The sequence below is a fragment of the Chelonoidis abingdonii genome, chromosome 10 (genome assembly GCF_003597395.2).
Source record: "Chelonoidis abingdonii isolate Lonesome George chromosome 10, CheloAbing_2.0, whole genome shotgun sequence".
In the NCBI taxonomy this organism is placed as follows: Eukaryota; Metazoa; Chordata; order Testudines; family Testudinidae; genus Chelonoidis; species Chelonoidis abingdonii.
This window is the reverse complement of record NC_133778.1, coordinates 28,301,403-28,328,872: the sequence shown is the minus strand read 5'-3', so window position 1 is coordinate 28,328,872 and position 27,470 is coordinate 28,301,403. Positions and strand designations below refer to the sequence as shown.

General features: G+C 41.1%; 2 protein-coding genes across 11 annotated transcripts in view; one reads left to right on the top strand and one right to left on the bottom strand.

Annotated features, from left to right (window-relative positions):
- PMS1 (PMS1 homolog 1, mismatch repair system component) overlaps window positions 1–9,548 on the top strand; it is a 109,907-nt gene extending 100,359 nt beyond the window's left edge. For 9 of the 10 annotated variants that reach the window (XM_032802619.1, XM_032802616.2, XM_075070052.1 and 6 more), the window contains 2 exons: window positions 4,005–4,165; window positions 9,098–9,548. In XM_032802619.1, the coding sequence (XP_032658510.1) occupies window positions 4,005–4,165; window positions 9,098–9,271 (335 nt within the window). In that variant the 3' untranslated portion in view covers window positions 9,272–9,548. Of the gene's footprint in view, window positions 1–4,004; window positions 4,166–8,424; window positions 8,856–9,097 lie in introns of those variants that run through there. The other variant, XM_032802624.2, reaches the window with a different exon arrangement.
- Window positions 1–27,470, bottom strand: part of HIBCH (3-hydroxyisobutyryl-CoA hydrolase) — a 315,629-nt gene that overhangs the window by 62,421 nt on the left and 225,738 nt on the right. The window lies entirely within an intron of this gene.

Genomic DNA, 27,470 nt, shown 5'->3' with positions numbered 1-27,470 from the left:
TGCCATTGCTGTACATGTAGCTCACAGAAGTCATACCTCTCAGCCTTAGCTCAGGCTTTAAGAGGAGTACACTGTCTGGTGAACTAGAACCCAAATGTGGATGTAGGGATGTTACAGCTGATAATTTTTCACCGAGAGATTTGAGCATTCGGAACTTACATTCAAAAGTCAAAATAGTTGGTTACTGTTGCAAAACTACTTTTACAGTAAAGTTCAACAGTTTGCTTACTGAAACTTATTTACAGGACATGTAGCCATATTGAAGATAGATACACTAATTTCCACACTTACAAATACATAGAAGGTGAAAACATTTGGAATTACTTGGATAATATCTACAAAAAAAATATGAATATCAGGTAGCTATGGGATGCTGTTGGCATACTGTTCATGTGCGCCACTGAACATCTAGTCTAAGTCTCATGATTAGATAATCGGTATTCAAAGGAACCATTCAGGCAGTTTTAGTTACATGTCTAGCCAGACTTTGTGGCAAGGGACTGGGTATCTCTCACCTAGTAGCAAAGATGATATGTTTGCATAGGAGGGAGATATTGTCTTATGAAAGGGGGTATCTCGGGACCAACAAGGGCTAAGATGTTAATGAAACTTTTGTTTGTTGTTACAACAGTAATGAGTGGTCTGGAGTTTTATGTTATTTTATCGTTAGCTTGCTCTTATTGTAATGACTACCATTCAAAATCTTTGTAACCTTTCATCAAGGGTACAGAAAGGAAAAACAGCTGTAGAATTTGAAATGTAAAGTATTAGATAAGGCTTTCAATTTAACAATATTCCATAGCTCCTTCTCCCTTTCGCCTGTATACGGTATTTTATAGGGAACCCCCCCTTTGATGGATTGTGTCCTTTTTGGGGGTGGGGGGAGAGAAAGTTAGTTGAAGTGGGCTGGAGCTGCTGCTGTTGAAGTCTGATCCTATTTACAGTAAGATTAAAAAAACACACACAAAAAGAGAGAGAAAAGAATAGCAAAGATAGAAATTGCAGCTTCCGTCTTTTGTGCTGAGTCTCACTTCCAGCTTCCCTGCTGGAAGAACACGAGCACAGTGCACATGGTTTTGTTAGCCACTATAAGAGCTGGCCAACTTGTACCAGTGTCAGGCTGTTTTAAGGCATTGCTTTGAGCTGCCTCTCTGATCAGATTCATAACACTGTTGCAAAAGATGGAATTGTCTTAGCTGTCTAAGCCAGACTCTTTTGAGACAGAAGACAAAAGGAGCTAGGGAAGAGAAAATATAAGATGAAGAAGGAGAATGGCACAAGGGAGAGAGTGAGAGCAGAAACCTAAGTTCAAAGTGATGGTCAGGATTTAGCTGAAGCCAGTGAAGGTGGGAATGTCATTGGTTCTCTGACTGGCTTGATCTGGGTCTCAGGAGACTGTGGAGGTGCCAGCGACGATAGTTAAGCTTGCTCCTTTCAGCATGCACAAACCTCTCACTACCATTTAGTGATCACCAGATAAATAATGTGCAAAAAAGGGATAGCAACCTCATTAGATTAATATTAACCAATTAAAACACATTTCTGTGATTTCAGCTGTAAACATTTCCTCCCATGTATAGGATCTTTCAATTTGTTGTTATATTAATTTGTGACTTTATCAGGAGCCTTAAAGACCCCTCTTCACTGTTCTTTTAACTTGGGCTGCGCCACTGTGGTGCTTCATTGTAGACACTACACCGATGGGAGGGGTCTCCCCTCATTATATTTAATCCACCTCCCCAATAGGCGGCAGCTAGGGTTAACAGGGCATAGCAGGGCTTCCCTCGGTCCTGGCTCAGCAATCACTGGTGCAGTTTATTTATAAGGAGCAATCCCACTACCTTCTCACCATCTACAGCTAGGAGATTTTAGCCTTAAGGATGTCTCAATCTCTGCAGCCAGGAGGGAAGAGCTACCCCTCTCCTTCCATTCGCCGGCTTCTGCTCCTCCTTTCTGTCTGCTCCCTCTTTGGCTTCCTGCCCCTGAGGCTTTTATGCAGCCTCAGGCTAATTGGCAAAGGGGAAACAGCTTCCTGCCCAGTCAGGTGCAGGTTTCTCTAGGCAGCTCCAATCTAACTCCCTTAATTGGAGCTGGCATAACAGAGGACTGGCTCAGGAGTCCCAGCCCAGCACCCTGTCATACAGAGTTAACTGAAAAATTCTTCAATCAACCTGTCTCTGGCTACACTGGAGGTTAGGCTGGCATAGCTAAGTGTCTCCAAGGTATGGATTTTTCACACCGCTGAGATACATAGCTATGTCAGTGTAAGTTTTCAACGTAGACCAGCCCTTATTCTAATTTGTACCATCTAATGGTATGTCTGTACTTGGAGCTGGAAGTTGTCATTTCTAGCTTGAGGAGACATACTCTATCTCTAATCGAACTGGTGTGCTAAAAATAGAGTGTAGCTGCTGTGGTGGGAGGGGCTAGCCATGCTGAATACATACCTGTCCAGGATGCTATGTATGTACTCTGGGCAGCTAGCCCCCCCTGCCGCTTGTGCCTTCCCAACTATACTGCGGTTTTAGCACGTTAGCTCGATCAGAGAATGTCACCTCAAGTTGCAAATTATGCCTTCAGCTCAGAGTATAGACATACCCTGTGTCTCCGTCTTCTGCTGACTTTCAGAAATAAGTCCAGCTCAGCCTGTTACACAAAATTATCTTACATGGGACAACTTAGAGTACAACAATGAATTGGATTGGTTTTCATTATGAACGCTCTTCCCGTTTCCCCATTCAGTGTCCTATTTCTCAAACTCAGTGGGCACAGGGGAATGGATTGAGATTGTCATGAACGCTATTCCTTTGTGAGTCTGAGATAGATACTAGCAAGAGTAAGGTTTATGCTATTTTTAGGGGATTTGTTGAGTGGGAAATGAGGTGAGCAGAGGCTGAGCCCTAAAGAAAAGAGAAGTGTATGTTGGGATGGAAGGAGGGTGCCTGGGTGGGATTAATTTGATAGTAGGGTGGGTGTCTGGATTTGTTTAAAGATTTGGATTCCCATGGTGTAGGGCAGGGGTCCCCAACGCAGTGCCCGTGGGCACCATGGCATCCATGTGTGCTCACCTACTGGCTGCCAGGCAAACAGCTGCCGAAATGCTGCCGAGAAGTGGCAATGTCAAGCTCTACTGCCAAAATCCCGCCGAATTTCGGCAGCATTTCAGTAGCGATGCCTCTTGACGTTGCCGCTTAATGGTGGCATTTCAGCAGCTGCCTGTCTGGCGGCCATGGTCCTTGGTGGCTAGTTGTCCAGCGCCCGACCCTCGGAAAAGGTTGGGGACCACTGGTGTAGGGAGTTGAGTTTTTTTGCTGGGGAGTAGGTAGTTACATTAATAAGACGGTCTTTGCCCTGGAGGTCCTTATTCAGGTGGTCCAGTTGCAGTGGTGGCAACCCCTTGATGGATGTTGAGGGCCCTGTGGAAAGGTTCAGTTGTGAGGGCTTAGGTTCTTCAATCTCTATGGTAGTGGAATTCAATGGAAAGACTGCTTTTGATTTCAACGGGAATTGGATCTGTCCCAAAGAATTGAGCTTGAATTGGATGGATGTTTAAACCATTTGCATAGCAACTAGCATCATCACACTGTTCATAAAAACAAATTGTAGAAGCTGAAATCATTACATATTCAACTTAATTTAATTTGTTTTAATAAAAGCTATGGGATTAAAATGCCTGCCCAAAGAGGAAATACTGTAAAATGGTGTAAGCGTTTAAACAGTTCTAACCAGGATTTGAACTCAAGTAAACTGTGGCACGTGGTGTGAAAAGGCACTCATGACACATGATTAATAAGAAACCCAGGAGAAGGTCATGCTATTCATTCCAAGGAAGGCAAAATTAATTGTCTTAACTATATTGAATTCTAATGACTAGTTTACTAAGCGTTTTTACATCAGTTTTATTTTCATTGGGCTTATTCTGGGATATAAATCAAAACAGCGTGTAACATAGATGTTATTTATTGATATCAGGAATACTAATTATTTTCTTTTCTTATTGCCAGGATATTCAGCTACAGAAAACCAGCTGGAAATAGAAGGAATGGCTAATTGTCTGCCATTCTATGGTATATCAGATTTAAAAGAAATTCTGAATGCCGTGATAAACAAAAATGCAAAGGAAGTATATGAGTGTAGACCTCTCAAAGTGATAAATTACTTGGAGGTAAGAAATAGCAGGTTTGCTTTCAGGTATTGGTCATCTTATTTTTAAATAAACTGCTGAAGCCATTTGAAAGTCTTTCTAGCTTTTGGAATTAATTAAATGTAATTCTATTCTGATGAGACACTCATGATGATGAACAAGAAACAATAAAATCCGACATACTGTCTCTCAGTTGAATTGGCTGTGCTAAAAGGTGTAAGAACATGTTGGTCATGTCAGTCATCAGACATGACTCTGAATATGCTCAGGAAGCATATTTCAGTTGGCAGTTTTCAAAGAAGAAATGCAGTTTGAATAAATGAACTGTGACCTGATAAGACATTATATAGAAACACTACAAAGAGGCAGTTCTCCAGGTTACAGCGCAGTCCCATCATAAAATTGTTTACAGTTTCCAGAAAGTGGTTGGTTCCTTTTTGTGTATCACAGCCACAAATCCTTAACTCCTGTCAAGCTGTCTGGAATGGCTCAAACGTGGGTGCCAACCTCAGGTAGATTGTTACAAACCAGGCCACAAACCCCAAACTGGTTGTGTGTTCTATCATTAGACTTTGTCAACCAAGTATCAAGTGTGGACTCCTGAAGCAATATAACAGCCTTAATATGGAGTCTCAGACAGTTCCCTTGGGCACCCAGACAATAGACTGATAGTGCCTTACACCAAAAATCACAGTAATATTCAGGTTACTCAGATGACCAGTCACATACCCCAGGTCAATTGTACTTTAGATCTCTCCGCAAAGACAATGCTTGTAGCCAATCCTGTGATAATCTAACTATTGGTTTATTAACTAGAAACAAGTAATTAGAGCTATTCACAAGGTTAAAGCAGGTGAACATACACACACAAATGAGTTACAGTCTTAGGTTTCAAAAAGTAATAGAAGCTGCCGTAATGCGCAAGCTCTATATGTCCTTTAGGATTAACCCAAGCTAAGCAGCTTGGAGATCCCTTGCTTATACTTAGAAATATTGCCCTCTCCAAATGCCAAACAGCACAGTGATACAGATTCTTCTTGTAAGGGATTTTTATTCCCTTCCCTGCCAAGTTCTAACTGTGATGGAAGGAAGGTTTGTGCATGTCCCCTCTTCATGGGTGGGCGAGAGGGGGAGCAATCAACAAAGTCTTTTGTCTGCTGATGTTCCACAATGGTTTGTCTGGTGTCTATGGGCCTTCTTTTGTTGGGCAGGAGATGACACTACTTATGGTAAACTAGTTTTTCACACTTAGTCATGCTTTTCTCCTGAATGTGGGAGTTTTCAATTTCATAGCATACACTTTTATAGTTACAAAGCAAAGACTTGCATATTACCTTATAACACAAGATACAGATATTCTAATGAAATTAATATATGCAGCAACTCTCAAGAATTTCATAAAGTCCAACAATAAACACTTCTCTATAACTCTAATACTTATTTTAACAATAGTAACACACAGATGAGACAGACTGATTTCCAGCTATACATTTATCATTGTTCAGTGAGGCCTAGGGGCCTTGGCATGAGTTGGCACCGGGTCTGCCAGTGTCATAGCTCCACCATAACTAATCTGGTAATTATGAAATGATTTAAGGGCTCAACATAGGGAAAGTAGACCTACATCTAAAGTTTAAATAAATCATAATGAGATCCACACAGTTTTCAAACAATCTGAAAGTGCACAGTTCTCTTAAAAAAAAAAAAATTTCTATAATTCATGCAAAGAGAAGGTTGAGAGATTAGAGATATAATAGAGGTAGATAAAATAATAATGAGTAAAAAGAATTTGGTGAAGAACTTTTCCATTATTGCTAACCACAAAATCGAATTATACAAGTTTTAGTTGCATAAATTCAGGGATAATAGTCTTATCTTTTAAAATTTTGTTTTGTTAGCTTCAGGACAAAGGAAAGAAGGTTTCTTTCCCCTCAGACTGTGGCATACTCATGCCACACCGCTTCTTAACTCACTTTTCCTCTGTATGCTTTTCCCATGGTTGCTCACCTTTGTGTGCCCTCCTATGGACAGCAGAACTGCCAGTGGACCCTCTGCACCTCCAGAGAAACAAGGCAGGATTTGTCCCACAGTATTTAATCATTAGCTGTACATGTATACACACACACACACACACACACATACATATATATATGTACAAGCTTAAATCCCAAGTTGAGAAAGCATCTCTATTCAAGAAAGCACTTTAGCATGTACTTAAATAGGGGTGGACTTAAGTATCTACTGCAAGTGTTTTCCTGTATAGGGGCCTAAGATAACAAATCTTCAATTAACACATTATGGAGAGGCAAAAAAAGTGACATAACACTGAGAGGAACAGTATATTGTTAAATATTTCAAATTATCTAATATTCTATATATTATTTGTACATGAAATAGTTCATGCTGAAAGTTGTCCATCCAAAGAGCAGTAATTACCTATTTGTGTATTAAACATATTGATAAGAGCCATGATTGAGGGAGATGAGAAGTAAGTGCACACACAAGCACTAACGTTAAAAGGTCACTCTCCTTTGAATGACTGGCCTAATGGCTGTGGTTTTGTACTTGGATAAGCGATTTCCCGTTTCAATTTAGGGTTTAGGAGAACTGACAGGAACTGATGGGGAAGTGGAAAAGTCTGTCTTCCATTATTCCTTGGCATCTTTAAAATCTGCCAAATGGCCCCCAAGCAACCAGCCTATTTTCTTCTTCAAGTGGTGTCCTTGTGGGTGCTCCACTTCAGGTTTTGGTGCATCCTGATGCCATTGATCAGAGATATTCGGTAGCAGTGCTCGGTCAGGACGCACGTGCGCAGTTGGTGTCTCACAGCTTCGTTGGAGTCTGTTTGGCGCACGCGTGTTTCAACCCCCTCAGTTCCTTCTCAGCCATCCTCGGCTGAAGACAGAACTTGGAGCAGTGCTGAACCTCTTCCCCTATTTTGAGAGAAAATTTCCCCAGGTTGGGGAAATAAGTGCACCCATGGCCCTGTACACAAATTTATTTAAGGACAAGATCACGATGTAACCCCACCCTATATTTCTGCCAAAGGTGGTGTTCTCTTTCCTCTTTAAAAATCTGATACACCTCCCCACTTTTTACCCCAAACTCCGCAAAACACGGAACTTCATACCCTCAATGTAGAAAGGCGATTGCCTTCTACTTGGACAGAACAAAATCATTTAGTAAATCACCTAGACTCTTCGGATCTACTGCAGAACGCTCCAAAGGAGCTGTTATTTCGAAACAGCGGCTCTCCAAGTGGATCTCTGATTGCATTAGGACCTGCTACCAGATCCACAATGTTGAACATCCTGACGGCATCAGAACTCATTCCACTCGAGCTATGTCAACATTGGTAGCATTCCTACACAATGTATCCATTATTGACATATACAAAGCTGCTACATAGTCATCAGACCATACGTTTGCCAAACGCTACGTCAGCATACAAAACGCCAGAGCAGACGCTATAGTAGATCAGACAGTACTGTCCGCCACTACCAAACCCGCAACTCCAAAATCCCCCCAATGATATCGGGTACTGCTCTACATTCAGCTGAAGTGGAGCACCCACAGCGACACCACTCGAAGAAGAAGAGGCAGTTACTCACCCTGTGCAGTAACTGAGGTTCTTCGAGATATGTCCCCCTGTGGGTGCTCCACTACCCACCCTCCTCCCCTCTACTTTGGAATTTGATTTAAAGGACTCTACGGTGGAGAAGGAACTGAGGGGGTTGAAACGCGCACTCACCAAGCAGACTCCGACGCCACCATGAGACACCAACTGCGCGCGTGTGTCCCAACCGGGCACTGCTACAAAAGATCTCCAATCAACAGCACCAAGACGCACCGACTCCTGAAGTGGAGCACCCACAGGGGGACACATCTCGAAGAACCTTAGTTACTGCACAGAGTGAGTACCTTCTCTTCTTATGCTGGATGTGGGCCTGTATGACTAGTTTTTTAAGACAAGTCTTGATGAACAGATTCATCAAGAGATTATCTATCTGAAACGGAGGAGAGCAGACAACGGCATTTATTGGGCCTGTGAACATTTCTGTTACAAGGAAAGGTATTGCACAGCAATAAGAGCAGTAGGCACGTAGAGAGACTAAATGGGAGACATAAAGCCTGCAATAATTTTTTAAAAATCAATTAAAAAAATTGATGTGGGTTTGAGGGTAGCTTGGTGATCTAATGGCAGTACACTGCCAAATAGGCAGTTAAAGCTTTGTCTTTGAACTCTACATTTGAGCAGGACACTCTGCGTTTTTCTCCAGTGACCCTCCTTTGGCAACTCCAAAGGGCAGTATTGACTACTACTTCCAGAGGGAGCTATATCCAGTCCTCCTGGCTGGAGGGAAATGCATGATGATGCAGGACCTTTCAGGCTGGGAGAAAAAGGGATGGCATCCCTGAATTGTGGGAGGGAATGAAGTAGCTCAAGCTTAAAAATTCCTGAACTCGTCTTCATTTTTGTATAACATGAAGGAAGGCAGCAGGCAAGAGGTAAGGAATACTGGCTAAGTAATATGATTAAATTACCAAGTTAGCAGTGCCACTTGAAAGAGACCTTAAGGTTTTGTATGTTGTCAGCTTTCAATGAAGTGAATAAATTAAGGAAACTAAAAAGATCAAGAAGTGCTCCGCATCTCGTAAGATTGGACCCTAAAAGAAAGTACAAACATGACCAACAGATTGGCAACACAAGTTCTTTCTCTTTGTGTTCTGACCTGATATCTTGCATAGTACCTTGAAATGTCTTGTAAGACTTATGCTTAGAGTTGTAGTTTAGATGCTGGGGTTGAATATACTGGTAATAAGTAGAATTTACCACTAGAAAAGAGAAAAATGGAATAAACTACTACTGCCTGATGAGTTTATTGAAGCCACAAGTTAATCTGATACAAGGTAGCACTATAAAATTAATGGGGGGGGGTTTCCTCTCCACAGGGAGAAGCAGTGCGTATGTCTCGGCAGCTACCCTTGTATATGTCAAAAGAGGATGTAGAGGACACAATTTACAGGATGAAGCAACAGCTTGGAAATGAAAATAAAGGCTGTGTTCACGGTCGTCCATTTTTCCATCACTTAACAGATATTCCAGAATTTAAGTTACAAGCATAAATCCAAGGAAGTTATTCAGTAAAGTAGAACATTTTATTTGGGTTTGTATTTCTTCTCCTTAATTATGACCTGTACTCTCTATTGTCAGTCTGTTTTCTACAAAGTTTTTATACAGCAGCTTTTCACTGTCTTAAGTTCAATGTCTTTTGTTTTTTAAAGTTCAGCTACTATTTGTAAACTGAAAATAAACTATGAATAATGTACAGAAACTTATTTGCTACAACTCATTGCTATTTTTCCCATTAAGAATTTAGTTAATAAATGTTTGCAACTATCATGGTGTTTTTTCAGTGTGTGACATAGTTTTGCCTGTAGAATGTGTACCTAACAACCTCTAGACCCCTTTAGTCTTACTTACTTGGTCATATACCTCTTACCGAGGGTTAATTTACACTGCTTTCTACATTCCTCTCAATCTGATCTAAGTAATAGACATTCTGATTATCTTTCCCAGATCTGAAGAAGAGTTCTGTGAAGCTCAAAAGCTTGTATCTTTTGCCAGTAGAAGCTGATCTAATAAAAGATATCACTTCGTCCACCTTGAGTCTCTAAACAAAAAAGGAATATAAAAGAAACATAATGGGCCAGCTTCAGACCTGATCTCCACTGACTTCAATGGAGCTGCATGAATTTGTCTGATTAAGATGAGAGAAAAATTTACTGTAAACTTCTCTTAACTTTTATTTATTATTATACATGATTCCCACCAATGGTCAGATTTTCAAACAGAGGCTAAAACTACACATATGTATACTTTTGCATTGTGACTCCAAAATGCAAATTCACCTATTCTTGCAAATTTGATTCCAAATTTTCTTCTTCAAATTTCTCTGTACTGCTCAGCATCTAAATTGCACTGTACTTGGAGTGTGGACCCTCATTTTTCCTTCGAGTAGTGAACCATACTCCATCATCATCTTATGCTGACAATTCATACCATATGTATACAGATTTCAACCTAAACATGTAACATTGGACTTCAGTATGTGCAAATGACGACCAAAGGAGTAAATGCCTCACAAAGACAGAGAATCTCAGCAGGAGGTGAGATTAAATATTTCCCTTGTATAAATTTTCACATACTACCACATTGCTGCTGTCAATAATTTAAAGCCAAGATTCCCAGACTTTGCCCATCTGAAGTCTTTGACATCAGTTTGGCAGAAGCCTGAGTATGGTTCTGAATTAGCATAGAACAGAGCAGATTTAGCCTGGCCCATATTAACTACAAAAGTGTGGCCTTTGTAGTCAAGGTACCACTGTGCAGTATTCCATCTAAATGGGAGCAGCTGGACCATAATAGTCTCCAGGTGGTCTACCTGGATAGTGAATCTGAGGGGGGCTAAGATGTATTTGTTGTTGTGTTGAGCTGCAAGTTAGACATTCCCATTTAAAGAGAAGGAAACCCAGGCATGGAGGCTACAGGAGTAAATGTGAACAAATGTTGCTTCATCAGTTGAAGAGTACTTGGGTAGGGTAAAGGGATGAGACAGGGAGAGAGATGATTAGGTGGTCACATCTTCCCTTTGCATTGGCTAATACCAGGTATATGAGGTTTTAGCAACTGCAAAGGGGTAGGAGCTGTTAGCTGGTTCCTCTGTTACCCCATCACTTTTCTGTGCTGCCTTTTGTCTAACACCTGTGCATGGTCAACATCAGGAAGTAGCAGTGGAGGTATGGGAATGGGCATGAGTGTAAAGGGGTTCAAGTGGAGCAGCTGTTGTGGAAGAGTGTGAGGAGTCAAAGTGGAGGGATGGGAAAAGGGGCTGTCACCATTAACAATGAGAGAGATCCGTCTGTAAACAACTGCCTTACTGAAGGGCCTGTTAAAAGAACTGCAGAAGATGGAGGCTTCGGTGTCCAAATACAAGGCCAGTGGTTACGGCTCCCCACACATCACTCTCAACCCGCCTTCCTCCCACTGCTATGCTCCCTTCAGCTCCTCAAACAGCTGCGTCCTCACTAACCCTTCACCAGCTGCCACAGAACCTGCCCCCTGCTGCAGCCAGGCGGATGCTGCTCATGGATGCGTCACAGCCCACCCCCACCTCGGCTCAGGGGTCATGGGCTCTCACTCAAGAGGCATTGGGATGGATATAAGGGGTAAGAGAAGTTCCTGGATGGTTCCTGGCCTTTGAGGCCTGTCAGTGGGAGTAGAACCTGCTACAGGTGTTCCTTTTCCCTGTCTCTCCCCACTCTACCCCAAGACTTTTTTAAGAGGCCAGTTACCTGGGTCTCCAGCTGTTACCTTTTTAATTTTAAATCTAATGTGGTGGCCAGTGGGGTGATTCCTTCTGACTGGCCTACGGTCAGGTCAGTCCTGCCCCTGCTGCCCTAGCTCTGCCCTCTCCTGGCCCAGCCCCACTGTGCTCCCCCAGATAGAGCTGTCAGGACACTTGTTATCATCCTGCTCTGCCTGACAAAGGAACATGCTCCCCTCTGGAAGCCCAGGCCCCTTGCTGTGCAGGGGAGGGGGAGTGCGATGAGAGGCTGCTGCCGGAGCGCTTAGTGCTGCCTGCTCCACCTGTCTCCTTTCAGAGGCCCATGGGGGCGAAGCACTCAGGAGGACACCACTCCCCTGACCCAGGTGTGTGAGGCAGCTGCTGAGGGGCATAGACAGGAGCTATGCTGGCAGGGGATAAATGGCTGCCGGAGGTGGGGCAGGGATGAGTGGCTGGCAGAGACCTGAGGGGCTGTTGGAAGGTAAAGGGGCTGGTGCACCAGGGGCGGTGCAAGGATATTTTGAGCTCTAAGCAAAACTTCCACCTTGCGCCCTCCGCCCCCACCCCTCTCCCAGAGCATCGCTTATTATAAACTTTCAAAAATGAATACTGCATACTGTGGCATTGTTCATTAGAATTAATACACATTCAACTTGAAAAATTATTAATTTCATTATTTAGTCTACATATTTAACAAAAATATATGAATAACTTGACATGGTGTGGGGCTGGCTGGTTTTGGGCACGGGGGTGCAGCAGGGGTTGAATAGAGACAGGGAGTGTGGGGCTGGCTGGCTTTGGGCAGGGGGGTGTGGCAGGGGCTGCCTGGAGCCAGGTGGTGTGGGGCTGGCTAGAGACAGGTGGTGTGGGGCTGCCTGCCAGCAGGGAAGGGGGTGTGGCAGGGGTTGGCTGGAGACAGGTGTGGGACTGGCTGCAGGCTGGATGGGGTGTGGGACTGGCTGGAGACAGGTGGTGTGAAGCTGGCTGCGGGCAGGGCAGGGGTTGTGGGGCTGGCTGGAGACAGGGGATGTGGGGCTGGCTGTGGGCAGGACAGGGGTGTGAGTCTGGCTGCAGGTAGGGCAGGGGGTGCAGCAGGGGGTGTGGGGCTGGCTACTAAGGCCATCCCTAAATATTCTGGGGCCATACGCAGCCCCCCCCCCAGGTGGGAGTGTGGTGCCACAGGCCTCCTGGAGGGGGCGGGAGCTGGGGGGCCCCAGGCTTCCATGGGGGCAGGCAGGCCTTGGGGGGTCGGGGCTGGCTTGGAGGGCAGAGGGGAACCACTCCCCAGCGGCGTGGCTGGGTCTGGGTCTCTGCACTTCCCCCCGCCTGTGAGTGCATGCCCAGCCCTGCTGCAGAGCTCAGGGCAGTGAGGACAGGGCTGAGCAGGGGCGGGGCCGTGGGGAAGAGCCGGAGCAGCAGGGAGCAGCGCAGCACCCCTGGCAGCCAGAGGAGGAATGACATCACTTCCCAGCCTGCCGGCCGGAGCTGATCAACACTGCAGTGCCCCCTCACACAGCGGTGGGAAACGGGCAGAGCCGGTGCAACCATTTAGGCGGACTAAGGGGTTGCCTAGGGTGCCGAGATTTGGGGGCGCCAAAAAGCGCCCCCAATTTTTTTTTAAATGGTTGTGCAGCCCTGCTGCTAGGACAGAGAGGGCGTCTGAGCTGCCAGCGGGAGCCGGGAGCCCAGGGTGTCCCCTGGGTCAGGGTGCCGGGGCGGCAGTCGGCAGCCCAGGGTGTCCCCTGGGTGAGGGCGCCAACCCGTGGCAGCCGGCACGCCCCAGGGGTCATCCCCTGGGTCAGTGGAGCTGCGAGCAGCAGCCGGCGAGCACCAAGGGGGTCCCCTGGCCCAGGGAACCTGGCGGTGCCGGCTGGCCGCGGAGGCGCTCTGACCCTGGTCAGGGCGCCCGTTCACTCCGGGAGCGGCAGCGCAGCTCGGTATGTCCCCTGGAGTCAGGGGCGCCGCCATAGAGGGGGCGGCAGGCAGCTCACTTGGCAGCTGCTGCAGTGGTGCCTGCGGGCGGTCCGCTGATCCGCGGCTCGGATGGAGCTGCCACAGTCGTGCCTGCAGACGGTCGGCTGCTCACGCGGCTCCAGTGGACCGCCCACAGGCACACCGGACCCTCCGCAGGCACCACTGCGGCAGCTCCACCGGAGCCGTGGGACCAGCGCGTGGGGCGGCGAAATTGCCGTCCGCCTTGGGCTCTCAAAATCCTAGTGCCGGTCCTGGAAACGGGTTACACGTTTAGCCAGCGCCGGGTGAGCATCCCAGGCATTTTGGGCACTGCTTTTTGGCGCCCTCAAATCTTAGCACCCTAGGTAGCTGCCTAGTTTGCCTAGTGGTTGCACCGACCCTGTGCACTGAACATTCTGGGTGAAGCTGGAGATCCATGAGTGCAGGTTGTGGGGCAGAAAGTCTGGGGGAGAAGTGAGAGTGGAAAGATCCTGGGCAGTGGACCTGGAAATGCCTAAAAAGGGAGGCTTCTCAGGGGAGGAGTAGCTGAATGTGAAAGATTTAAGCCACAAGAGGTGAGGAGAGGACCCAGGAGAGAGGAACAGAGAGCTAAGGCAAGGGAAGGAGGTGGGTTGCATGTGAAGAAGAGGGAGCAGACCTAGGAGAAGGAAAACAGTGTGGAGTTGCCAGGGAGATGAGGCATGAAGGGTGGGGGGGATCCCAAGGTAGAGGTGTGGTAAAAGTGGGAGATGTTAGCGAGAGAGAAGACCCTTTAGAATGAAGATAAGGTGGGAATATGGGGACTCAGGAGAGTTGTCAAACTTCATTGTAAATGGCAGATGGATAGAGAACCCAGGTGTTTCTATGCACAGGAAAGAGGAAGAATATAGCTTTGTTTGATTTGTTTGTAGTCTTCCCTGAGTACAGACTGCTGGGCTATTAATAGCAGTCCCCAGGGATAAGGGAAGGAACAAGAAAACCAGATGCAAGCTGGGAAAGGGAGACTTCTCCTTGCTATTTGAACCAAGCTACAGATTTCTGGAGTTTGGATACGGTTTAAAAACATATATTTATGAACTTTATTCAGCTACTTGTTATAACATGCAGTACTCTGATTACTGCACTGTTATGTTCTTTCCTTTTCAAGATATAAAACAATACAAATTACAGTTAAAGATACTTGTATTTTTATAATATATACAGAATAAGAATTGGCACATAGTCTTGTGGATTAAGATTTGAGGAATTCATATACTTATGATTTGAATGGATTAATGCATGATTTGAATCCCATTCAAAGATTTATCACATCCTTACAACAAACATACATAGATACCATTACATTTCCATGTATATGTTTATGGCTAACAGATCATTAAGATATTTAATGTATATGGTAGTTAGGAGAATATAATCCATATAATATAAAAGCATTGCCCTGCAGGGCAATGCTTGGCAGCTATACAATAGTACCTCACAGAGCTATTATGAAGATAAATATATTAAAGATTGTGAGGCGCTGTGATGCTAATGATGGGAGCCATATAAGTACTTTAGATAATTTCCATTTGACTTTCAACGCTACTGAGTTGGGAAATTAGTTTTGTTTGCTTTTCCTGAGGTAAAGGCTAGAAAGGCCCAGATGATTCACCCTACTTTTAAAAGGCCCTTTCTTCTAAACACTAGAATTCTCCTAATCTCAGGTTTTGCTACACAAAAGTCTAAACAAAGTACAACATACTGGTTCCCTCTCAGAAACTGCAATAATGACATGAGGAACAATTCAAAGGTGAGTCTATTGGTGATCACTTTTACTAGGAAGTCACTCAGACCTTTTGTAGAGTGATATGTCACTCAAATTTCCTCAACAGACAGCCTCTTAGGGAGTATTATATATTGTCAGCTATATGTCTTGTCAGCTAGTCTCAACTGTGTGTGGTGGCTACCATTTAAAAGTCACTATTTAGCCATGTCTTATTCTTACATTTAAAACAAAATAATGTGGTGGTGTGTCACAGATACCATTATGATCAACATTTTTTATCTTTGATTGTAGGCTCTTCAGGGCAGCGACTGGTGGGTTTTTTTTTTTTTAATATATAAAATCTGCTTGTCCAGTGTCTAGCACAACAAGGCCTCGATTCTGATTGGGTCCATACAGGCAGTACCACATTACAAACAATAAAAAATAACTTTAGAATGGAGAGCGCTATATTAGATTTCACCTCCATAATCCTGCAAGGCTTGTTGGTATCTGACTGGTTCTTTGCATGTCCTTAAAGCAGAGTTTCTTAAAAAGCAGGAAACAGTAGGTCATAAACAGGTTTTGCTCACTACTTTCCCTCTGAAGGCATCCTTACTAGTAAGAGAGGCTGCAAAGAAAAATGTCAGGGGTACATTTCTGAAAGTCTTTGTATATAATGATAATCAAAGATACAACAAGCTTCCTTATTTGGATAACCCAGTTTGCCTCCATAATTGTACAACAAAAGCAATTGTCCACAGATGCAGCTCTTGATACAAGCATCCTAAAAAGGAGGGCTTTTATGAGTCTCTGGGAAAGTGCTTGCTATTTTATTGTAATGGTTTATTTACACAACAATTAACTTATCATCTACTGAAGAACCACAGGAAAGATGGTGTGATGGAGTACATTTCCCACACTGACCCTGGTAGAGCTGAATTAGGTCAGGTGGGTCCAATCAGCCAACTAAGCAGATTTAGGCTGTGTAGAGAGGCTTAATTACAAAGAAGCTCACCTGTGAGGAAATGTAGGAACTTCTGTAAAGCCAGGAAGCTGGCGCTGGGGGGGAAGAAGCCTGTAGTCTTACTTCCTGGGGTAAGGCAGAAGGAAGGAGTGATAGGAATCTCTGAGACCTAATAGGCCTAAGAGGGGTCTGACTAGGCCAGGGGTTGGCAACCTCTGGCATGCGACTTGCCAGGGTAAGCACCCTGGTGGGCTGGGCCAGTTTGTTTACTTGCCGCATCGGCAGGTTCGGCCAATCGTGGCTCCCACGGGTCACAGTTTGCTGCCCCAGGCCAATGGGGGTGGCGGGAAGTGGCACGGGCCGAGGGCCACAGCTTCCCACCACCCCCATTGGTCTGGAGTGGCAAACCACGGCCAGTAGGAGCCACGATCGGCCGAACCTGCCCAGGCGGAAGGTAAACAAACTGGCCCGGCCCACCAGAGTGCTTACCTTGGCGAGCTATGTGCCAGAGGTTGCCAACCCCTGGACTAGGCAGACTGTAGAAATATGGTAGGAAATAATCCAGGGGCTAGAGCAGTAAAGTGAGTGCCGCCACAGACTTTAATTGCTTGCTACAGTGCCTTGGACTGGAACCCAGAGCAGAAGGTGGGTGTGGGTTCCCCTACCAACCACTGCATTGTGGTAGTACTTGGGGCAGTGAAGTAGAAGATTGCCTGGTCACTGCAGGAGTGACAGGGTCAGGGCAGCAGGCATAAGAAGTGTCTGATGCTGCTTCAGCAGAAAGACTTTGAAAGACTGTTGTCTCTTTCCCCTCCTCCACCGCCCCCCACCTCGCCCGAGGAAGAATCACAGTGTGGATGGGTCAGAAGGCTGAGTTGTGAAGCAGCCATGCTGTGACTCTGAGAGAGTGGAGAGCTGCAGATGGTGGAAGAGATGGAAGGGGATGCTGAACTGAGCAGAGATAATCCCTAGAATCGCCCAAAGGGGGCACCACCCAGCAGTTAGTAGAGTGCTCTGTGACAGATACGGAGTGAATCACTGTGGTATGAAGACCAGTGTTCTTTAATCTGAGCAAAGTAAAAATACACTGTAGAGTATTTGAAGGCAGGTTTTCTATGTAGAAGACTGACTGAGGTATTGGTAGTTCGACTCAGGAGAGTGACTTCTACGTAAACACTTTATTTCACTTTCTAGTTCACAAGTGAAGCTGGCCAAAAAGAGACCTGCTCTTCAAAAGAGCGTACAGGAATTTGACTCCTTTCTCCATTAGGTATAGTTAAGAAAGAGTTGTAATGGATGCTCTACCTATTCCCTGGTGCTTTAATCAAACCTATACCTTTAGTTTGTCCTATTCCTCCACACAGTTATGGAAAAAGTCACATAAATCAAGGTTAATGTCATTCTCATGGCTCCAAGATGAACAAGAAGAATCTGGCATGCAGATGTTGGCCAAGGATTTGGGAATTATTTTATCCCTTTTCATTAATGTATTGTGCCAGGGACTACTATCCTGCAATAATTGTAGGCTCTTTCACTAGCTAGTGCTTTCAGATGAATCATAAAAATGGAGAGAAAAAACTATTAGGTCTTTGTGCATGTGTTGACCAGTACAATATAGTTCTTTACACTACATTTTGTGGTTCCCTTACCATCCCTTTCTAATTGTCCCAAGTCACATGTCTTCCACTACTTCCTTTAAGAAATTCTTCTATGAACAGATTCTATTAATGCAAAGACATTTTAATTTTTGTACAGCATCGATGCTTATTTATAAAACCTTTCCAGACTGCTGTACCCTTTGCAGGAGTCAAAATAAAGGAACTGTATATTTCAGCACATCAGTAATAGAATCTTTATAATGAATCATATACAAAGATTAGATGAACTATTATACTGAGATCAGTTAAATTAACATTGCACAGAATTACCTATTAGATGTAAGTAATCCAAGACACACACTCTTATTTGTACTGACATAATGGCCCATTCTACATTTAGTATTATTTCCATATAATCAAAGATAATCATGACTTGAATTTTAGGGTCTGATCCAGCCTGTTCTGGAGAAGTTTTATGGAGGACGCCAATTTACTTTAAAAGGAGTTTGTGAATAGATTTGCAGGCTTAGACACTAAAAGTGTAATTATTTTTTCTCAAGAGCTTAGATTTGTTTCACAAAAGAGTAAATTTGAGAGTATATAGATATAAGGAGTCTGATTTGTCTTGCGTACCCCCAAGTTTCACCTCACTTAAAAACTAGCTTACAAAATCAGACCAAAAAATACAAAAGTGTCACAGCACACTGTTCCTGAAAAATTGCTTGGTTTCTCATTTACCAAATAATTATAAAATAAATCAATTGGAATATAAATATTGTACTTACATTTCAGTGTATAGTATATAGAGCAGTATAAATGAGTAATTATATGAAATTTTAGTTTGTACAGACTTTGCTAGTGCTTTTTATGTAGCTTGATGTAAAAGACCGGTAAGACCTCTGCGCACCCCAGGGGTCCATGTACCCCTGGCTGAGAACCATGGTTTTAAACCATTTCACCCTACTAATTTACTTTCCAATACTAGTATTGTTTTGTACTTAGGCAACAAATATCACTCAGCTCTTCTTTCAGAGTTCTTAACACTGTCGGTGCAACGAGATAATGATTGAAATGAATATTGTAGATTGTCTTTGTAGAGTTGTTAAGCTAGTATGCATTATTCACCATCATCCACAGAGTAATTTCCATCACATCTGTAGAGTGCTGGACATTTAAGGCTAGACTGCTAGTATTTGCATTGCCCTCTGCTGGCTGTTTTATCTATTTACAATTAGAATGGATAAATGCACAGCATATAATCTGTGTTTGGCATTAGGTGAGCCAAAGTATCTTTCATCCTAACTAATCTTTCTTTTCTCATCTTCAATCACATGAATGTTGTATCACTGATGATACTTCCAGCGATTTCTCCCAAAATATTCCCAGATTGGTCAACAGCATAATCATTTAGAAAACAGTTTTTGCTTTCAAGCAACCTTGAACGTTCTGAAGTGTCTGGTACCAGCCTTGCTGGACTAGATGTACCACTATTTGGGCAAGTATGACAACTCCAATGAAGTAGTTCCAGATCAAGTATCTGCCTAGCTCAAGTTTAGAAAGTATTTTTATACAAAAATATTTAAAAAATACTTTTTATCTACAGAAGGATCTTATTGAGCGAAAGAGAGAGGTCGTTCTCGTCCCTGTGTGTGTAAATGTGAAGTTGTCAAGGTAATGTTTACTGATTTATATAATTAGCATGTATGTGAAAGGAAACTTCTGAAAGTTAATTTGAGAAATGTTATTTTAGGAAAAGAAGAAGTGAGTGGAATACTTCAGACTACTTTGGGGTTGTTCCTTTTTTAAATATGGAGAACAAAGGGAGAAACATTTCCAGGGTAGTACTGTACAGTAAACATAAACAGGTGTATTGCTTATTTCGATGAACAATGCCAAATCACTGGTAGCAATAAGCCCTATGTGATAGGTGTTTGTAGAACTGGGGGTTTAGTTGTATTATTAAAGGGGTTTAACTGTTTAGCACTTGATTGTACATCTTTTTTATTGACTAGGATTTACATAAGCAGCCTCACTTTAGTGTGACCACTTACAAGAGTAGTCTCATATCACCTTTGGCTTCCAAGTACACATGTTGCTACTACTTGTGTAAGTGCTCACTGATGCGAGGCAGGGTTGCAAATCTGACCCTTGACAGTTGATGCATTTTTTATTAAGTGCAGCTTGTTTATAAATATAGAATTCTGAAATAAATGTCCAAGCATATAGCAATATTTAATATACAAATACTAAGGACTTCAGCCTGGTTTGTTTAATTTATATTCAAGCATTAATAAGATGGGGTTACTGACTGGATTGTAACAAAGTTGCAGTGCATACCCTGTTTTGTAGGAGGAAAGCTATCAGATGTGGGTTTTTTGTTATGTTTAAGTGCTATGTGTATCATATCTAAAATTATTGGGAGTTCAAATATGGAAATATTAAATCTTTTGTTAATGGCTGGGAATTAAGCACAACATGGTTGCAGATGATTTGGAGGACTTACTTAAGGTAAATACACAATTTCAAGCTCCATTATCATTTATAGTTTAAACATGGCAAGATATTAGTGCTGTGAATTTGATACAGTGTTACTTCATAATTATGATGCTTTTCTGCAGTAAATTTGATATAGAACATTTGCTAAAGCAAAGCTGCTTAATTGTGTGACCAAACGTTTTATGGAAAACATCTGGCATAATTAGTTCAGGATGTGTACTGTATAAGAACAGACTCTTTTGCGCAAAACTAGAAGTATGCTAACTCCATATGTGTATTTTTTTTTATCAGTGGCCAGAAGTTAAGCAAATATAAATTAATAGTTTAAAATAATGGGAGTAGTATTTAAAATATAATTTCAAAATAGCTAAAGGGGAAATGGAATATAATTCCTGTTTAAAATCTCAAATGAACAGTTTACACCTGTTAGTATGTTATGTTTTAGAACAGCTGTTTCTTTCATTATCAGTAAACAGATGCAGAAAGGAATGGAATGTTTTAAAGTAATATGTTAATCCTATCTTCCACTACTGAACAGTCTCACAATATATGATGAAATATTCACTATATTGCTGCTTTCATTTACAATTACAGAATTTCTTAGTTAATTTCTCTTTTCTGAATATGAATGTGTATCCAAAGTTATTTGCGTGTTTTACATCCGGGTAGGGCCAGTCTTGTACTACTTACACATATGAATAACTTTGTTAATGACTCCATTGGCTTGGATTACTCATATGAGTGAAATTACCAAATTGCTCATGTGTGTAAATTTTTGAAGGATCAAATCCTGAATTTGGTTTTATATCTATATACTCTCAAATTTACTCTTTTGTGAAACAAATCTAAGCTCTTGAGAAAAAATAATTACACTTTTAGTGTCTAAGCCTGCAAATCTATTCACAAACTCCTTTTAAAGTAAATTGGCGTCCTCCATAAAACTTCTCCAGAACAGGCTGGATCAGACCCTAAAATTCAAGTCATGATTATCTTTGATTATATGGAAATAATACTAAATGTAGAATGGGCCATTATGTCAGTACAAATAAGAGTGTGTGTCTTGGATTACTTACATCTAATAGGTAATTCTGTGCAATGTTAATTTAACTGATCTCAGTATAATAGTTCATCTAATCTTTGTATATGATTCATTATAAAGATTCTGTTACTGATGTGCTGAAATATACAGTTCCTTTATTTTGACTATGCTGTGATCAGGTCAGTCTCTTGGAAAAGAAAAATCATCAAACTGTGATGCCTGCCCTTTTAAAACTGCATGGGCTGCACTGTATAATGTTTTAGAGATTATAGTACAAATCAAATGGAACTAGAGGTTCATTATAATCAACTGCAACTCAGACATTAGTCTGCTTCAGCTGAAAACATTATCTATAAAGACACTTTTTATTCACTTAACTTTGGAGTATTTGTAGGTGTTTCAACATTAAAAAAAAAAAAGAGTAGAGATTTAATGAAATGTCATGCAACTGTAGAGCATTACCAAATCAGCACTCAGAGAACGGAAACACAGCAGATTAATGCTGTGAATTGTTTAGCAGATTAGCTTCCAGGAAATGTAGAGACCAATGAATATGGCAGCTGCATTATTAAAATATTGCGTTCAAACCCAGGTCAAATTGTTCATGCATGCATGCAGAAACTCGGCATTAATTGAATCACTGCATTTTTAAAACATTCTTCAGATCCGAAATCTTTCATGCTTCACCATTTAAATTAAAAATATGTATTAAAGGGGTTTTTTTTATAAGGTGTGTGAATTATTCTGAGTACAGTGTATTGTATTAAATATACATGGGTTTATTCTTCTTTGTCAAATGGTCATAGTGTTAATGAAGACCATAAAGGTTAAAAAAAACCTGGATATATGAGAAGATTTTTATGGATTTTAATGCCCTAGAATACCCATTATGAGGGGGATTCTGTGATGCCAAGTAACATAAAATTACCTGTTTGTGACCTTAAAAAGAGAAAGAGAGAAGGGGACATTCGCTATTTGTTTTAACCTGAATACTCTGTATATTGGATCATCTGAAAATAATCTGGGTATTAGTGAAGAAAGATGAATAGAAGACAGTTTCAAAAGAACATGTCCTCATAATCCTCTTTCTCTAATATTGTCAGGATTGATCATTAAAGATATAGATTTAGATGACATCATTTCGCAACATAATGTAAATTCTACATTTAGAAATAATCATTTATTGAATTTTATTAAATGGTGGCAAGATTGAGATGTTAAATTCAGGATAGGAGTTGGTCCACAAGCAAGTGAAGAAAACCTCATTGTCAACTTATCAAAAGCTTCTGATAGATTTAAAAGAATCTTCACGGACACCTGATCACAGGGATGCTTAAGCAATTTGTACAGTGGGGGTGCTGAGAGCTATTGAACCAAACTGTAAACCCTGTATATGATGGAATCCACTTCAAGCCAGGTGGTGCCGGAGCACTCCTAGTTCTAGCACCAATGCCTGATCATTGTCCATCTCAAGCAGAAGAGAATGACCCAATGAGACCAATATACTTTTTACCATACTCAAGCTGAAAACCAGACTGAAAATGGTCAAAGATATCTTAAAATTTCAGACCAAATTGTTTGGTAACAACCTCCTCTCCGCAAAAGAAAAGTTCAAGACAATAATTGGCAAGATTATCAATGTCCCAAGGTAGTTTCCTGAGTAAAGGACAAATGACTGCTTATTTAAAGGTTGCTGGCAGCTCTTTCCTAACTAGAAGAGCTGGGCTGTTGTAGGGGAATGCATGCTGTACCCTGCTAATGTGTGTAACAAATCCCGCTACTATGTGCACTCCAAGCACTCCTGGACACATTTTCCTTGCCTCACCCACAATGCCTTCAGGAGTTTCTGCTGAGCAGACAATTTGCACCTCAGTGGACTGAAGACGCAATCTAGCCCCATAACTTTAATTCTTTCTACTGAAGACACTGATTCATGTTTACAATACACATCAAAATGCTTTATATACTGTAGTAATCTCATAATGATTTGCATCCAACAGTATAACAGTGCAGCAGCTCAATAATGCTGTGTTTGGACAGACAATTTTTTAAGATACTTAGAACTTGATAGAGATATCGCTGGTAAGATATCTTTACTCTTAAAATGCTCAAATAATGTTTACAGTTAGGGTTTTAGGCTGTAAACTTTTTCTACTACCATGCATCTGCAGCCATTTTTCTTATGTCTATCTTACAATCATTCACAAATACCTTGCTTTTTTAATTCATTATTTGGAGAACTATAGCCCTATCAAACACTGTACACCTTCAACATTCATTTGTTGCATACTGTTCAATAAGACAAAACCACATGAATCACATATTTGCCTCTGCCTGCAAATAATATTCAAAACTTGACAGATAGTGATATCTGAACTAAATGTTTTATTAAGAACAATAATTGGAACTAGTCTAAAAAGATGATTATCAGATCCAGAACAGCATGAGGCTTAGCTGAATTCAGATTAAATGCTAAATGAGGGAAAGTATTCTGTCTTAGAAGTTTTCAGGTCAAAATGACAATCATTGCAGTAGACAAGTGAAATTTTGTGGGATTTTTGTCATCTTGAGCTGAAATCTCTTGAATTACTGTTTTTGTGAACTTTCTGCTGCATCTGAACCAGAGCCAGAAAATAGGACACCTCCAACCCAAAATCAAACCTATAAGGGTGGGCTTTTGAATCCAAACCTTAGCCCCGACCTCTCTTGAAATTCAAAGAGATTTGGATTTCAAATGCCTGTTTCAGCTCATTTCTGATAATAAGTAAATCGTGTATCACACATCAAGGGAAACTGAATGTAATGCCTAACAATAAAAATGGTAAATAATACTTTGCACTTATTCAAGTTTTTCATCCAACGATCTAAAAGTGCTTTTATGGTACCAAGATCATTTGTATGATGTACAAAGATGATATAGTATCAAGATTTGATCATTATTCCTATTTTTCAGATACAAAAACTAAAAAAACAGAGTAAATAAGACACTTTCCTAGGGTGACACATCCAGCCAAATGCAGAGTGGTGGGGTGAGGGGACTGGCCTCCAGTCACCCAGTACTCTGCTTTAACCACTAGACACATGATAACTATTGTAAATTGCAGATGCACAATTTTCTTTCCTAATTATGACCTTTTCTCTAGATAGTAAAATATTTAGTTTCTTTTTACACCTTAGTTCTTTAAAGGTTGTATACTTTTTAGTTAGTTTGTTCTTTATATACTAAGCCTTACCATTTCTTTTTAGATTTCTACATGCATATCTATCTATAGTAAGGCACTGCTGTATTGAAATCCTAAACTAGTGACATAATATACTCTAGTGAAAGTTTTAGGGTACTAATTTATTCTTTTGCTCTTTTTACCTGCGTGGAATATAGAAGGAAAAAAGAGGAATAAAATTAAATGTATTATTTAAGGAAAGATTAATTTGAAAAAATATATTGCAACCATAATTATTTTACCAGGTTGCTGCTGGTAGGTTATCAACACAGATCTTTCAACTGCTGTTCAAAAATCCAGAGCAACTATTTTGGCATAGCATAGTTTGTTGTAAGATTTAATAGCTTGTTATCTTCTATTTATATACATAGAAGTCATTTAGAGTTCATCAGACTTATTTAGAATCGACATTGGCCTATGGAGTTGCAGGCTGAATAAAGCAATACTAGAAAATCAGGGAACTAGAAGTTGAAATTTGTCATGTAATATTCATGAAATATGTTTGAAGATTCTTGAAAGGGGGTTAATCAAGCGCAGAATTCATCAGTTCCTTTACCAGAATGAAACCAATGTCTTATAATTGAAGTTAAAATATTGGGAGTTTATAAATTGCTGTCACAAAATAGTTGTAATAAGGAGTACAGAGTGAATTATCAGTACAGTCATGAAGAATGGGGCTGATCTTGCCCTCCTTACCCTGGCAAAATTCCTATCATCTCCACTGAGAGCTTGCCTGTGTAAAGGAGTGCAAGATCAAGCCCAAAGAAACAGAAGGCTTAACATTCTAGGGAGCAGCTCTATACTACATACTGTGTTGGGTCAGAATATTAATAGGAGTTTACAGTGAGTGATGTGTAATCTGACTTGTGATTTGCTGACTCCATGGCATGCATAATATCTGAAAAATGTATGTTGTCAGTTTAAGATATGAATTTTATAGCATATGGTAAATTAAAACCATGGTGACCTTTGGTCTTGTTGATCACATGTATGAAGATGATCACCTGTTAATCTGTACTACTCATTCTGGTGTGACTCTTGTGCAGAAAACAGCAGAATACTGTTTGATCCTCTATTTGCTCTCCTATAATTCCTTTACTTAGGAAATTGTACAATTAACTTTTTATGACCAAACTTAGAGTATGAATTTCATGTTCTGTTAGGGAAGAAAGAATAGTCAGATTGTTTTCTTATCAGAACATTAATTAAGTGGTCTAGATATTTAGAGATCTGGGGGTTTTTCAGTAGATGTTTCTGTTGAAATTGCTAGCTATAGCCATCTTGCTGAAAAGTGATATTTAATCATTTCTGTCAAATCAGTTTCTAGCATGCTTGACACTTAATAGTCAGAAGTGTGATAATTCAAAGTTAAATTCTTCTTGCTTTTATGTTTAAACCTTAATAGTCTATTTTTTAATTTTTGTCACATATTTAAACTTGATAAAAATAATATACCACTTTTCATAACTATTCCCACAATGCCAGTGTCACTTTTTTAGTAAGATAGCTCCCACCTGCAGATGGATGAGAAATGTCAAATGCAATTTTTGAAACTTCTGTTTTGCATATTATCATTTCTATAAATAGTGAGAACAGAATAATTTTCTATTGTGTGAACTTTCCAATTACTATAGTCGGCACAACATAGCTTTGTGTTTTTTCCCTGTTCAGTAAATAATTTGAAAAGCTGAATTAAAAACAAAACAAAACAAACCCACAAATGTTACATTACTCTCAAATTAGTTTAATAGCATATACAATGATAATACTTTTCTGTTATGGTATCTACAATTTTCCATCCATGCGTCTCAAAGTAGTTTTTAAAACTTTAATTAAGCTTCACAAACCTGTATGAGCTAGGTAAGTAATATTACACTAATTTGACATATGGTTAAACCGATGCTTGTCTACAAGGGGGAGAGCCCAGAGTAGCTAGTGTGGAATAGTTATTGCTGAATCCAAAGTGAGTTAATCTAAACTGCAAAAAGACATTTAGTGTGGAATGTGTGTATGTGTCCACAAGAGAAGTTAGTGCAGAATAGCCATACTGCTTTAAATTCACACCCTAGTTATTTCACAATAACTTTCCCATGAATTCCCCATGTAGACAAACTTTGAGGCACAGAGAAGTAAACATTCACATAGCAAGTTAGTGGCTGAGCTGGGAGCAGAATTTAGGAGTTCTGACTGCTATCTCCCTGCTTTAACCATTAAAGCCAGTGTATTGTATCCTCTAATGCAGGAAAAAAATTATTCTAGTACCAACCACCAACAATCATTGAAGACCAAGTACCATAAGAAGAGAACCACCTCACACTGCCTTCAAGGACACTGACTTTAAGAAATATTAAGTTGGAGTAGTGCAATTTAAAGGGAAACTGTGAGGTTACGAACAGTCACTGCCAGCATTCTAACAAGTGTGCTATATGGTTCTATTACTAAAAGTTAGGAAGGTGTTCTTGCTCATGCTCTCTTCCCTTCCTCATTACAAGTATTTCCCACTTCTGTATTTCCTCATAGGTGGATTTAACTTGCATTTTTTCTTAGCTACCTTTGTCTTGTACATGATATGACACAAAATATGTTTTCATTTTATATGCTGCAACCAGCATGCAGGTCATACGTGACAACACTGGAAAACTGTACTCATATGCTGATATTTCCATATACAAATGCTTCTATTGATGCACTATTTTTCTAAGATTTTGCTGAGTAAAGCTGTTTCCAAACATAAGCATTTTAGCCATCTGCAACTGTTTGTCAATGAGCCTGGTTTGAGAACACTGGTAGTAATTGTAAACTTAGGAATGTGTGACCAGCTAGCAGCCAGCTGGGCATGCTCTGAGTTTTTCCAGGTGTTAAGATACATGGCCACATTTGTTCACTTTTAACCAATTGGATATTTTTTTAACCTTTGTATTTAGTCCATTTTCAGAATGATGTTTAGATCATAAATATAATA